Here is a 16269-nt window from a genome sequence, read left to right as displayed (position 1 = left end):
GCCAGATTCGTAGCCAGGGGATTCTCTTAGAAAGAGGGAATTGATTATGAAGAAACCATTACTCCTGTTGCTAGATGCACCTCTGCAAGAGCAATCTTAGCTATTACAACATGGAAGGGATGGAAAGTACATCATATGTATGTGAAAACAACATTTCTAAATGGAGAAATTACATAAGAGGTATATTTGGAGCAACTTGAAGGATTTGAAACTCATAACCCTAAAGTTTTTGTTTGTAGGCTCAAGAAAGCTCTCTATGGGCTTAAACAGGCTCCAAGGGCATGGTATGAAAGAATTGATGAGTATCTCTCGAGTTTAGGATTCTCAAAAAATGAAGTTGATCCAAATCTCTATTATAAAAATGATAAAGATGATATGATAATATTGATACTATATGTTGATGATTTACTAATAACAGGGGATGATCATCTTATAGATCAATGCAAGAAAGATCTAATCAGAGATTTTGAAATGAAATATTTATGACTCCTTTATTACTTCCTAGGATTGGAAGTATGGCAGGATTTTGACATCATCATACTTAATCAGGGAAAGTATACATTAGACATCTTGAAGAGATCCAGAAAGTGGAACTTCAGGCCTATGTCTTCTTTAATGGAGACTAATCTACATAAACTTAAGGAAGTAGCAACAGATTCACCTTCCATAGATTCTCCTCTATATAGATAGATGATTGGGTCTCTTATGTACTTGGTAAATACAAGACCTAATATTTGCTATGCTGTTAATGCCTTAAGTTAGTTTATGTGTGAGCCAAAGGCGATTCACCTAGTCGCAGTCAAACACATCATGAGATATGTACAAGGCACTCTTAACTTTGGGCTCAAGTATGAGAAAGTTGAATTGGACCTACATGAGTACATGGACTCAGATTGGATTGGAAGTGTTATTGACATGAAAAGCACTTCAAGTTGCTGTTTCAGTTTAGGCTTAGCGATGATATCATGTATATGCAGAAAGCAGTCATCTGAGCACAAAGTTCCATAGAAGTCGAATACATTGCAGCAGCAATGGCCTCTCGAGAAACAACTTGGCATAGAAAGTTACTTGTGGGACTATTTGGTCAAACTATGAATTCTTTGAATATTCATTGTGATAATCAGAGTTCCATCAAGCTTTCTGTGAATCTAGTTTCTCATGACAGGTCCAAGCATATTGAAATTCCTTACCATTATGTAAGAGATATGGTAGATAGGAATTGTGTAAAATTAGAATACATTTGCACTGCAGATTAGACAACAAATATTCTTAGCAAACCTCTCTCTCACGTGAATATAGATCACTTCAAGAAAAGACTTGGTATGGTTGAATTGTAATACATTTGTATTCTTTAAATTATTATTAAAATGATTTTTTATTGTCAGGCTATTGATTGTTATGGGCTCCACCATTTATATTCATTATCTAAGAGGTGACGATCTGTGAGATAATGAACACTTGTATAAAAGACATTACGAGAGATGATGATCTCTTAGATAATGTGCTGAATAGTAGAGATCTACTATCAGATCTAGATGAGTTCAAGATCACATTGTAATGTAGACATTGCTATGCCTTTGAGTCACAATTTGGATAAAGGAAGAATTTTATTATTCTCCGCAGTTTATCCTGTGTTCTGGTAGATCTTAACTCAGGATCATGTTGTGATACAGGAATGCCAGTACCTATGAGTCACAACCTCGATAAATGAAGAATTTAATTATTCTCTACATTTTATTCTGTATATTGTATTCTTTGCAATACTGTTATCACTAGTATCAGTGATAAGTCATATCATAGGTATAGTAATATTGCATAGTATCATGTGTTCGATGGTACCACACATAGTTGGCACACTCGCAGAGTAATTGGTGAGTAGTAGGAAATCGTCGAGTTTTCTCAGCCGACAATTAAATGGCAGAAAAACATGCCATTTTTAAAACTTGGCTCTAGCAAAAAACTAGCCGATTATTCGCCGAAAGATCAGTGAGTTTTACCAAAAAATCGCAAGTTTTTAAGAAAAACTCAGCCGCGCATTTGGAAAAGCGATATAGTGCAGAAAATCTTATTTTTTTCAACACCAGTTTGTATTGTGCGATTAGAGGCTTGAGGAGGGGAGAGAAGAATGGTTCCAATGTATTTTTAATTAAATTTCAGCCTTTTTTAAGGTTCTTGGGTTTTCCCGAGTTTTTGGCTTTGGCAAGTTTTCCAACTATGATACCACATGCCAAGAAGATTCAGATAGATATAGAATATCAATCTATGCTTATTCATCGTAATTGATGATGCTAGGTATGTTATCTATCAGTATCATTATCAAGTTAAGAGGGAGTGTTAAATCTATAACTTCGATATAATACTGATCTGATTGCACAAGATCATACAAATCTATTCTTACATTGAAGGCCTGTAAATAATTGCTTCTTGTCTTAGGCATAACCGACGTCTCTCTTGGATATTGGTATTTAAGTTTGAACTAAACTAATCGTAGTTAGTTTGGATAACAAACAATTACTATCTGTCCTTGGCGCCGATTATGAGAAATCAGTTAAGGGCCAACCTAGATAGGGTCATGTCCCTTCAAGGGATATGTCCTTTGGTTACCTTATTTTTATGGGGTTTGGTTGTAGTTAAAGGACACACAAAAAGAAAATAGTTTGCTCCTTTAAGCAAGTCTGCCCCATACAAATCCTTGCAGAAATAAAACATTTCAGAATAATGAATATATTATTGACATCTCTTCATTCAAGTCTGATTAAAGGAAGATCATCTTCAGCAAGAATTGAACAAGGTATTACCTCAGTTTGATCACACAGAATTTGCAGAAACTTTACATTTTACAAATTACTTGTGTAGTTATTCATAATCGCATTACAATACTAAATGATTACACCATAGACCTCATTGGCCAGCATCAGTTGCAGCTATGTGATGGCATGCTAGCTTGCCTATAAACCCCCAAGGGCTTTTTTACCTAAGTGTACAAGGATCATATAATCCAATGCTTGCCTTGAGACAAAGATACACACATAAAAATATGCAAATACCAAGAACCCAATATTTCACAGAATATTTGGAATATCGCATCACAATAGCTGAATACATAAGCATGACCATCCTTGCCCAAAATGACTCTCTATCAGTCTAAAAAATGGTACAGAATAATGGATCATTCCTCTTAATGACATGCTTGCAACCAAATAGCAGGCTTGACTATAAAGGCATCTATGAAGCTCCCTTACAACCAGATATATAATGATCAAACAGTAATAGCCTTTGCATCTACTGACTACTTAGTAATTAAATAATTACATTTACAATATTAATTGCTTTCCCTACTGGCCCCAGTATGATGCTAACACTCAGCGAAACCATTATTTACTTAGCCAAAAAAGACTGTTCATCTTGTTTTAGTTCATTATCTTTATGTTAGATTGGCTTGTTTGTTGCTTCTCATTATATACTGACCTGTTCATCAGGTGGACATAGTAGCCTTCTTGAGGAGTGAAAGGTGCACTAGCAAAGTTAACTATGCTATTCTTTGAATCAAATACAGTTTGTTTTTTAACTAGGGTATTCTTCTCAAAGAATAATTGTCAGCTTGTACTTGTGAAATCAACCAATCGCCCTGATGATCTATATTATTTATTTGCTATATTGGTACCGAAGTAATATCAACTAAACTCTGCTCTTCTTCAGCTTCTTGCCTTTCAAATATCAAAAATTCAATTTTGCCTAACGAATGATTGTGCGTCTACAGATGGGAGCGACTAGGTGATATTGCAGTTCTGCCACTGACATCATTCACATCTGATAGCTGGTGGTCTTTTGGCAAGGAACTTTGGGTGACTGTGGCAAGAGCACTTGGTGTGCAGCGTGTAGCTCGCCAGGTTAACACCATTGATATTTTGTTCTTGTTTGTGTTTTGAAAATTTGAATTGTGTTGCACCTATTATATTTCCTAGTTAATCTTCTTTCAGGTCAAGTTTTTTATAAATGTTTACTTGTCGAATGAATACACAAGCATAAAATGTGTAGTAAATTTGTTTCATACAAGTCTAATGTCTCATGAAGGAATTGCAGAGTAATTAAAGAGTTTCTATATGATATAACAGTTGCTTTCTTTGTTCATTAGAAACTCTTATACAAAGTTAGAAAAGGGGAACAATTTCAACACATGATCCCTTTTCCAGACAGTTTGTTGTAGCAGAACTGTATTATGCATCGGGAATGGTTAAACATATTGTTAGGAAAGAATTAAATATGTTGTTAGTAACTGAAGATAATCTGTTATGATGTGACAGTTGAGTCGCAACCCCTTCGGGTAGTATATGTACACTTTACATAAACGAGAAGATCATCTTCAGCATTAGCATTGTATTGCCTTATGATATTGATGCACTTGAAGAGCATTAATGGAATACATACTTGTGGTTTCCTGGAACAATAGTAATTGCTTCCTGTGTTATACTTTAATATTACTGTAGCATGTATCAAACCAGTTTACTGTAGGTTGTAAACACTATTGCCAAGGAATTCCAACTATCAATAACCACCAAAACTAATTTCATCTGTTAACAAGGCATACCTATACCCATAGAACCAGAAATCTGCAAAAAATCCTGATTATATTTGATCAATCTTGAATCCTAGAGCCAGCCAATGTTTTCACTGAATAAAATCAGATTCATGAAAAAATCATTGACTAAATATTGACCTGATTTTCAATGACCTTTTTCATTTTAAGTGCATTAAATCATATCAAAATCTCTAAAGAACGACAAAAAAGTACAAAAAATCATTATAGAAACCTACAAAACCATACAAAAATCTCACAAAATTGAAGATTAACTCAGAAATAGGGCTGATTCCAGACAAAAGTGAAACCAATGCGGAATTGGAGTTGTAATTTTTTTAAAATTTTGTACCTTCACTTTTCTTTCCATTCTTTCGAAAACCCTAAACTAGGGAGTGGGAGGAGCACTTGTGGTCATCAATCAATTTTGGAGGGTCCTCAGTCATCCCAAATTGTGGGGGGCATGTGAGATAGTGTTGAAGCGGCTAATGAGTTTGTTCTAAATTGTTGCTTCAATATGACCCCAGCCCTTTGCATGCCTCACCCCATAGATTTTGATGAGATCAAATCTATAATTGTACACTGATTTTAAAATTATAATTAATACACACTATTATAGATATCCCTTTAATGGGGAAATGATGAACCTCTATAGTTTATAATTAATATTGTAAAATGTTTCATAAACAAAATAATTATGCAAAAAAATTGAATATTATATGTGACTAATTGGGAGTTTGCATGTGCAATGATTTATTCCACCCAAAATTTGAATTTTTTTGTTGACGACTTTCAATGTTTTTTTTGCGATATATCAAGTGATTAATCGGTAACAATTGATGGTTAATTGACAAAAGATTTGCAAGAAACTAATAAAAAGCTTAAAAGCGATGTTGATGGAAAAAACCCACAAAAACATGACGTGATTCTCTATGAAATTGATGCATGATGGTTAAGATGTAGTTGAGAAAGTTGGGTTGAAAGTTCTGCAAAGGACAAAAGTGTTACAAAAGTCAAGAAGTAGCATAGGAGATAGGAGGTTACAACCAAAATTTTCCTCTTTCCACATTGCAAATATTTCATAGCTTGATTGATACTATCTTTTTTAACATTGACTTTGTCTATATAAATTTCAACTAATTTGAATAGTTGCAATATGAAATGCAAGTAGAATGTGATAAAGCCTTCTTATTTATTTGTTGCAATATGATATAAAAGAGCAGGGGAACAGAGGTTTATATTATTTATTTTGGAGAAAATAAAGAACGCTACAATAATCATAAAAATTATTTTATGCTTGTTAATTATGACACATAAGCTCTTACGATAAATCAAATTGCTAGATATTTAAAACTCTAAAAGTTATATTAAATTGTTCATGCAATTCAGTCGCTATGTGCACCCTATGTAAAGTTGTTTCGGTATATACTATTCTCGGTACAATCGTTGTTAACATGTAATTAGTATGTTTGAAGGGGTAGGTAGTCTGGGTAGTTAGATAGTCACGACAACTCATAGTTGCAACCCTTCTACACTTCATATTCTTATATACTTGTATTGATTGGAATCAGTGTATGGAGTTATTATGTAAAGTAATTGGTAAAATATTTGATGTATTAACAAATGATCAAAGAGATCATTATAAAGAGTTTACAAATGTACAAAATAGAAAGTTTCTAATAAGAAACCTAAGAAGATCGTAAAGACGATTTTATCTACAAATAATTAAATATATTACATAATTGACCAATAAAATAATAACATAATTATATTCCAATACCCTCCCTTAATGGTCAATTTGTTCACAACACCAAGATGTCCCTTGGATTGAATAAACCTATTTGGACCAAGAGGCTTGGTGAGAATCTCTGCAGTTTGATCTACTGTTGGAACATACTGCAAGTGAATAGTTCTGTCTTCAACCAACTGCCAAATATGATGACAATGAACGTCTACATGTTTGGTTCTTTCATGGAAGCCCAGATTCTTGGCAAGTTGGATCACTCCCTAATTACCAGAGAGCAAGGGAGTTGAGCCTACTTGAGATAAAGGCATATCCAGCATCCGGTGAAGCCAAACTACCTCACAAGGTGCTTGAGCAACTCCTTGATACTCTGCTATTGTGGAGGAGAGTGAGTCCGTTTCCATAGCTTGTTCCCACTCGGGAATCCCTTTGGCCTCTTTAAATGTCTGAGGCCCATAAATATGGTTAAGACTGGCCATAGGAGCAAAGTTAACTGTATCTGGCTACTTGCCCTTATTTCTAGAAAATCTACCTTTAATGAGCTCATAAGGGAGAAGATCACTGATAGTCTTAGCCTGCCATTTAGGTTGGATAGTAGATGCACCAACATCAGGAGGAATAACTGGAGTTCGAGGTGGAAGAGGATCTGCAACAGGTAGAAGATTAGCATCATCCTGAGGAAAGTTAGGCAGTGCATCATCAAATTTAGATTTTGCATCATCCCTCCCATTAGGTAGACCTAATGGAAGACCAACACCCAAATCAAAGGCCTTCAAAGGGTGATCGTTGAAATTTTTTTGAAACAAGGAGAGAGAAACGACCCTTGTTCTTAATCAAAGACAACATCATGACTAATGATAAGACGATCAGTATCTACATCTATCAGTCTATAAGCTTTATTGTTGTCACTATAACCTGTAAACATAGGCTTTTGACTCTTGGAATCCAACTTAGAGTGTTGAGCATCTAGAATCCAAACATACGCTTAAGAGCCAATTTTTTAAAGATGGCTGATGCTAGGTTTGCGACCAGGCCAGGCTTCCTTAGGGGTTTTTCCCTTAACAACATGTACGGGTGACCTATTAAGGAGATAGACCATAGTAGCACTACTTCTACCCAATATTTCTTAGGAACATTTATATGTTCCATCATATACCTGGCCATTTCTGTAATGGTGCAGTTATGCTCTACAATGCCATTTTGTTGAGGGGTGTATGGTGTGGTTAACTACCTTTTTATGCCATGTGCATCACAAAAAGTGGAGAAAGCAGTAGAAGAACATCTCCCCCCCTGTCCCCCTTATTAGACCTAAGAGATATAATAGAACAACCAAACTCTTTTTCTACTAAGGCCTTAAATTTTTGAAATACAGTACACACCTCTGATTTTTGTTGAAGAAAGTACACCCACATATTTTTATTGAAATCATCAACAAGAAATAAGTAATACTGGCACTTAGTAAGATAAGGAGAATTCATTGGACCACATACATTACATCATGGACCAACTGTAGTACATTAGAGGCTCGCAATGAGTCACCATCATTGAACAACATCTTGTGCTAATTCCCGACCTAACAAGTCCCACAAACTCGCTGATTTGAGTTTGAATTTTAGGTAGGCCAAGTGCTAAATCATCCCAAATAGGCTGAACAAGATAGTGAATGTTTACCTGACCATATCGCTGATACCAAAGATTGCTGATAGGAGATGATTTATTTGCGAAGGCATGGTCAAGACAATCACCAGTATCCACAAATCTATATAGACTATGTTTCTCAATACCAACAACAACAGTGTGTGTCATGCAATCAACAATTGAGAACTTGTGTGATTGTAAATTGAATAGCACATCAAGTTGAAGAGAACACCACATGCTCTGACTCACTTAGGTTAAGTTCCATGCCGAGAACGTAGTATTTCGAGTAAAATGAAATTCCTTCCACCAAATTGCATTTGTACGTTGCCCTTACCGACAACAGTATACTATTTACCTCCTCCAAATATTATTGAATCAGTAAAGGAATAAAAATTTGTAAACTAATCACTCTTGTGAGTGAAATGCCGAGATGCACTAGAATCTATATACCAAGCAAAAGATTTGACATGGTCTGCAGGTCTTTTAGCCATGAAGGTGTAAAAGGTAGTCTCTTTCTATTCTTGTGCTCAACAACATTGGCTTTAGGATGAGATCCTCCTTGCTTCCGTTGTTCTGAAGCCAACCTATTGCGACAATCTTTGAGTAAATGGCCATATTTGTGACTATAATTAAACTGCACCTCCTTCTTTGAAGAATCCTATGACTGATTTGATCCCTTCTGCTGAGATGGCTAAGAGTGCTAAATTTTTCCTTTATCCTTGTGAAAAAATTTCTTTGAAAACACATGCTTTGAGGAGGACAAGGTGGCACTATTACCAAACTGTTCCTTCCAATGACACTGCTAGAAAAGTTTGGTGCATAACTTTGGAAATTTCAGATCAACATTAGGAGACGTAATGTTGAGAGCTTCTATAAAGTACCTTTGGTTTTAGACTCAAACATGCCAAAAAGGCAAGTTGTGCAAATTCGAATTTGGAGTTTCAGAAAGTCAAAACGTATGAAAATTGACAATTTTCATCATATTTAAAGAAAAATGCACTTTGGATGGCATATTTATGGACAAGTGTTCAACATCAAGTTAAAATATGCAATAGAATAGGAAGATAAGCACAAATTAATGAACAAGATTGAAAATGTCCACTTGAAGATGAATGAGCCAAAATAGCAAGATTTGTAGATTTTGAAGACCAATTCTTCTCCAAATCCGGATTATCAAACAATAATATTGACTTTTTCGATCTTGCAAGTGATGATCATTAATGTGCAATGAAGGTTGAATTTGGCATGAGGATGCCAAATATGTGGTGAAAGATCACTAATGCACAAAACGTTTTTGTCAAAAAAAACCCAAGGATAACTCAATTTTAGCAAAAACGTGGTCTCTTAGAGCCTTGCCATGAATCGCTTTTACCCTTGGAATGCAAAAATGTGTTTCTCAATAGCAAGGATATGGATCAAAATGCCAAAATGCCTCCTCTTTAGTAAAAAATGTGATCAAAATCACCAAGAAATGGACATTTTTTGACAAAAACGTGGCTTCAGAATGCCATAAAATGCACTATTTTTTGCAAGGAATCCAATGCTTTTGCAAGGAGAATGTATGGAAATGCAAAAACGCCTTTTGAGGAAGAGATTTCAAGACATTTCATGCATAAGTCTGCGCAAAATTATCAAAAATGTGTTCTTCAAGGGCACAAGCATGAATGATTTTGCACTTGGTGGAAAAACATGGTTACCAAAGGCATGCATATGATTTAGTCCAAGCACAGTCTCTATAGGAGATTACATGTTTTAAATTACATGTCTTGTGCCTTTTTCATGCCAAACACACTCTTGGAAGGTGTTTGCATGTTTTAAAATGTTCACTTGGTCAAAAATGCACTCTTGTAGTGCTATTACACATTTAAAAATATGTAATATGACTTGCTTATGTAAAACACACTCTTGGAAGGTGTTGACATGTTTTGAAAATGTGCTGTATGCCCTAAAACACACTCTTGGAAGGTGTTGACATGTTTTAAAAATGTGCTATATGCCCTCAAGATGCAAAACCCACTCTTGGAGGAGCGTTGCCTATTTTAAAAACTTGGATATGCATAAGTCTTTTAGTGCAAAATGCATTCTCCAGAGGTGATTGCACATTTGAAAACTTGAATATGCATAGCTCACTCTAGGAGGTCCATTACATATTTTAAGTTAAAAGCATTTGCATGCCTTTAGTTCGAAACACATTCTCTAGGAGCCTTTGCATATTTTACATGCAAATGGGTTAAAAGACGTTTTTGCACAACTTAAGTGACCAATTAAGCACATGTTTAATTGATTTTTGAAGAAATATCACTTAATTGGGTCATAAATAATATTTACACTATATAGTTTAATATATCATTCAAAAAGTAATATTTACTAAGATGTTTTGAATTAAAACTCAAAAATTAAATCAAACTATATAAGTTAATATAGTCACTTAAGTGACAAAATTAAAAAACAACTCAACATGAAAATATAACTTAAAGTGCAATATAGTCACTTAAGTGATAAATTTAAGTAATAAAGTAACAAAAAGGCATAACATAAAGCGGATTTATGTTATATTTTAAAAAAAGTGAATGTCAACTTTAAAATATAACATGATATTTTAAATTGTGCAGTTGCACTTAAAGAGTCCACCTTTTGGGTACTAAAATGGTCGTATCTTTTGATTGCCAACTCTGATTAAGCCCTAAGATAGATCGAATCGAAGGGAAAATGAAAGCAATGATTTGAGCAAAACCAAAAGACCAAAAGATAACATACACACACTCAAAAACGAAGAAAATGACAATGGAGGCTTCAAAAATCAAGCATAGGCTCAACAAACAGAAAAACTAAAAAGATTTGACGAAAGCCTTCAGTAAAAGGATCCATTATAACAATTGGAGTTGATTGGTTAATCAATGTTATCCAATTAAATAATGAACTAACTTAGAGAAATGCAAAACTAAGTTGAAAAAGTTTCGTATTGTTACTTGCATTTTATGTTGACAAAATGTAGGACAACAGATTTTAAAGCCAAGAATATTGCATGGGGCGAGAAAAAGTATTGGATTAAGCTAATGTTATAGAATATCACATTGACTGAGATGGACTAGATGGTGAAGACTTCCAAAAGTTGAGGGATGAAGTCGTTCATCACAGAGGGATCATGGCGCTTATCATGGATGTTGTGAAGAGTCAACTTACCAGGTGTAGGCAAGCCTCAAACATTTCCCTCTTGCACATTCATTTGATGAATGGTCTTAGGAATGACATAGTATAGGATTGGGCATCACTGTCTTGTTTCTTGAAGCTGCGTGTGTACAAATTGTGCCTGGAGAGTTGAAGGTGAAGCTAGAGGGTACCTTGGCACCGAGTGAGCCTCTAATATTGTATTGGAGGTATTTGGATGTAGGGATTGCACTCGCAAGGCAGAAGAGGAGACACCAAGTGGTCTCAAAGTCTGTGTTAGAGGATGTAGACAATGATAGGGAGGCCACTATGGAAATTTTTGACACATTTGAGATAGTCTACATATTGTTGGGTGTGGTACCCAGGTGGTAGAGGGCGAGGCTATAGAGTCGACAACCATAGGGACATCAATGAAAACACGCACATTGGTCCTATTTGCTCTCCCAGTTCTATTAGAGATAGCCTATTTGATTCCACCTATGACCGTGGGCTTGATAAACACTGCACCCCTTCCAGGGTTTGACTAGATGAGCACACTTGTCAGTATGGGACCCCTCGTGGAGTAGCTAGAGCTAGCTATAGTTGGGGAGTCAGAGGGAGGTATAGTGGTGGTAGAGTCAACAACTCCAGTTGAGCAACTAGGAGCACTGGTGCCACATGGTGCTATAGAGGTAAGAGATGAGGTAGCTCCCATGGAGGTGATGGAAGGAGTTTAGACGTAGGTAGGAGTAGAGTAGATTGTAGTGGTGGAGCAATCGAGCAAGATAGAGGTTCATGGTGTGGCATCCTAGGGTGACATGAGTGCTTGGCTTAGTCACTATTAGCTTATGCCGATGGCTCCAGCAGGGACAACTGTCCTATCTTCGTGACCCCATGTACTATTTGAGATAGTGGACTTAGAGGTAGAGACTTCACTAGTAAGATTGATGGAGGCTAGTGTACTAGTGGCCACACAGTTGTTGGAGGTAGGTGCACCTGTAGCGTAGTTGGTGGTGGCACCCAAGGTAGGTGTACTTGAGCCTCCTAAGGGCCATGGGGACATTGTAACAAGCTATTTTTCATTTGAAAGAGTTCAACGGTTATAATAGATTAATTGAATCCTAGTCCATTGAGAGAGAGTAACTGATCTAACAATATTAACCAACATGTATCCAACTAGAAAAGTAAGTACATAAAAATAATGTACTCCTGAAAAAAAGATAATTGGAATGCAGATCAGATCTTTGTCTTGTACAACTCTTGACATTTGTTGGAGAGGAGAAGCATTGTCATGGGCTTGACATCCCAATTGCAGATGCTTAAGTATCACCACTATGGACACTTAAGTATCCCCACACAATCTCAACCGAGAAAGGTCCTCCCTACTTGAGATTAGGCATGGGACATGCTTGTCCTTCCATTGAGCATCCTGGTGTTAGAGTGTCTGCTAGGCACCTAGCTAGGCTATGGAGTCCTTCCCATCAACCCATATATCCAATTGCTAGCAACCTTGATCTCTAGTGATCACAATGATAAGCATGCCACAAAACCTACCCTATCTAGAGATTTAAATGGACACTATGTGCTAGATCACCCATTGATCGACTTGACAACAATACTTGTACCACTTGATCACCATGAATTGACTCAGTCTACAATATTTGTTTAAGTTCATTAACTGCGTATTTTATTTCTGATTACTTCCTTTTATCTTGTAGGTATAACTCATTGTTCATTTACCATCAACCCACACTCTTCATCTCGACCTTGTTGGGCATCCTTGATGAATCGTAGTATGGCTGTCTAAATGCTTGAACAATGATTGTTTATCACAGTCAATTTCTTTTTGCCCAACCTGGGCTTAGGACAGATGTTTACATAATGATTCCATGTTATTTATTATCAATTTCCTTAACTCACTAAGAGTGCTTTCTGTTATCTCAAAGGCATATTGAAGATGCCCTTGTATAAGTATTGCACAGGGTTAGAGATCCTTCCAATTTCTGATTTAAGTTCTGATAGAACAATCATAACAATGTGCAATAGTTAACTTTGATCCTTATGCATGCTTTATGCAATAAACTTATCCAAACAAGGCATTCAATTCAGAGTTAGTCCATCTGGCTCTATCTAATATATATCAATGTTTCTTTCAGAATTCCAAACAAGAACTTTCAAATCCTTTTAATATAACAAAATGGTAAGACAAACTTAGAAATAATGCATGTCCTGATAGTGGTATTATCACCCTCAAGTGCTAATGAAAACTAGATTGCCTAGTATGGTTCCTTGCCTATAGATTCTAGCAACACTAGTACAAACGAATTGTGGTCTAGGAGCAAGCTGATTATGTAAGAAATCACATGCACAAACCCACGACATTGTAGCTGCAATCTCAAAAAAAGGCCAATGAGATATGAATGCTAATAATAATGCGAAACACGACACTGAATGTGCAGTTTGCAACAGAGCTTATGTAGTACGGAAATGCTATTAAAATTATGGTGCATGAAATTGCATGAACAAATTCACAACAAAATAATATGAAATGCTATTGTAGATATGGAGCACAGAACTACGAATGAAGTCTGTAGAAGGCATAGTTACACCACCTTGGGGGATGGGAGAACGGGGGGACAAGTTTTCGAGATAGGGGGACAAAGGAGCCGAGATTTGGGGACGACAGCAGGTGAACCGGGGTGGGGGGGGGTTTGTATATATTATACATTTGGTACTTAAAATGCTAGTTATGAAAATATTTATTGGAATATAAGATATAAAGATTCAAAAGAGTAAATACTTGAACATTGCATTGAATTTGAACATCAAACATTGAATATAAATAGTCAAATCAGCAAATAGTTAACACCTGGATGTCCCCTCATCATTGGTGAAGGTAGTGGAATCTAGTGGCACCACTAGGGACGGGGTAATGGAGTCCCCAAGTCCCCGGTGCATCCAAGTCCTCAGTGGGTGAGGCAAAAAGGGGGGAGACGCGTCCTTGTGTTAGTATGGCAGAAGGTAAAAGAAATTGCCAAAAATAAGCTAGCATATGCGAATGCCCCCATTGATATATAATGAATTGCACAAAAGAGATTGTCTTCTTGTTCTTGTGAGCGTGTTCGGTTACAAGCAAGATAAAGAAAGGTGACAACATCATGAGTTATGCTTAAGAGCCATTAAAAGGTTGAAAATACATGTGGATATTTCAAAAGAAATATTAATTTGGCCGTTGGAAATAAAGAGGGTCGATGACATGAAATAAGATTATTAAAACATTGCCAAAGGTTGAAATAATAATAAAACATTGACATAAGATGGAAATTATATTTTTACTCCTTATGTTTATCATAATGATACTTTACTCTGTTAATATATATTTCAATTGTTCTTAATTCATTTCATGCTCAAGTGAAATTTTTCATTATCTTATTAAATGTGTTGACTTGGTTAGGTCATGGTGACCGCTTGGTATACCCTTGTTTGCCTAATCCAGTGTTTCCCTTGACTAAGGTGGTTTAGGACCCATACCTGTTAGCTCAATGGTAGGTGGTGCCCTCATGTCCTTTAGTTCTCTGGCAATGCTTCCCCCTTCATCGTGTTCCTGCAAAAGAAGTTTATCAAGCTAATAACATATTTCCAAATTGTTTGATCAAAATCAAATATTCATGTTAGCTAAACCATTTTCCATTCATATAACATCATATTGAAAACCATTATTCCAAGTTCATATGAAATTATAACAAATAACCAACACTTCCATTTCACATGGAACCATAACAATCAACTCAACTTCGCATGAAGTCAAAACTGCTTTAAGGAATATTTTATAATTAAGCAAAAATAGGGATGTAATAGAGATTGAGTAGTACATTCAGGAGATGGCAACACAAATGATGGAAGGAGCTAGGCACATAGCGGCCTTGGTGTGAGCACAAGACCAGGAGGTGGCCAAGGAGTAGATAGAGGCCTTACTAGAGTTTGTTTGGATAGGTTGCACATAGGAGTTCCACCGTTCTTTCGGGTCCCAAGGGTAGCCAACCATAGAGACTTTGGAGATGATGGAGAGTTGGAGCATTTCGAAGGGTTGGGAAGTGGGGAGAGACAAGTTTAGGCTCTACTGCGGTAGGTGGAGCAGTCATTTAGACAGAGCTACTATGAGTTGAGGTAGACTCAACACGTAGCGTCCAGGGTAGAGGCTCAGAGGTTTGCAGCTGTTACTGCCAGGGAAGACTTGGCATCTTACCTCCAAGCCATTGAGGAGCAACATTGACAGGAGTTGGCTCAATAGAGGGCTACATGGGCAGTTGAGAGGGAGGCTCTACATGCAGAGAAGGTCGTTATGGAAACTAGTTGCAGGAGGGGATGATAGAGAGGACTACGCTCAATGATGGAAAAGAAAGACAAGGAGGTTCTCAAAGATGCCTTTATGGTGAAGTTGATGATGTAACGATGGATGCTACCAGAGCATGATCTAAAGCTAAGGATGAATCAAATGTATGAATTGAAAGCTCGTTTGGTAGTGCCTACACCACCACTGACACCCTCTTTTTTAGGGATGCTTTCTCAACACCCTCAACCATGATTTTTGTAATGTAGTGACATTTTTGTTTGCCATCGAGAGATGACTTTCTTTTTTTGAGGGAGGATGTCATCTGTATTTTTGTATTTAACATGTAGTCAGTATGTCCGAAGGGGTATGCAGTTTGAGTAGTTGAATTGTTGCGATGGTTCATAGTCGCTTTATAGTCGTATGTACTTTCATCGAATGATATCATTATGTATGAAGGAGTAAGGTTGTCATGTTAAGTTTCAATACTTGTATACAAGCTTTTCGTGGTATTAATAAAGAATTTGGCAAGTTCTTTGATATTGCATTGTCTTACATTTTATTATTTCCTTTGCTATCTTTTTTATGTGTTAAACCCCTATACTGAAAGCTGTAAACATATACATTTGCATATACCACTTCATATATGTATATTATGCCAACTTTGTATATAATTGTTTGTTGAGTATGTATAATAAAAGAAACTTGAGAGAACTCTCGAAAATGAATTCTACTTATATGAATATGAAGATTTTCTTTTATTAACTATATTTTGTGAAGAAAGCTTCATTCTGATTTTGATAAATAAAGAGGTCCACATCATACTTCAAATCA

The 16269-nt window shown here is 36.2% G+C and overlaps 1 protein-coding gene across 2 annotated transcripts in view; it reads left to right on the top strand.

Annotated features, from left to right (window-relative positions):
• The window catches only part of LOC149537261 (Met-10+ like family protein / kelch repeat-containing protein), a 151461-nt gene that overhangs the window by 38972 nt on the left and 96220 nt on the right, over window positions 1-16269 (top strand). For both annotated transcript variants that reach the window (XM_089807600.1, XM_089807601.1), the window contains exon 6: window positions 3761-3890. In XM_089807600.1, the coding sequence (XP_089663726.1) occupies window positions 3761-3890 (130 nt within the window). The remainder of the gene's footprint in view (window positions 1-3760; window positions 3891-16269) is intronic.

Source organism: Cupressus sempervirens, chromosome 10 (genome assembly GCF_028749045.1).
Source record: "Cupressus sempervirens isolate cs-2001-9-10 chromosome 10, ASM2874904v1, whole genome shotgun sequence".
Lineage (NCBI taxonomy): Eukaryota > Viridiplantae > Streptophyta > Pinopsida > Cupressales > Cupressaceae > Cupressus > Cupressus sempervirens.
This window is presented reverse-complemented; position numbering and strand designations above follow the sequence as displayed.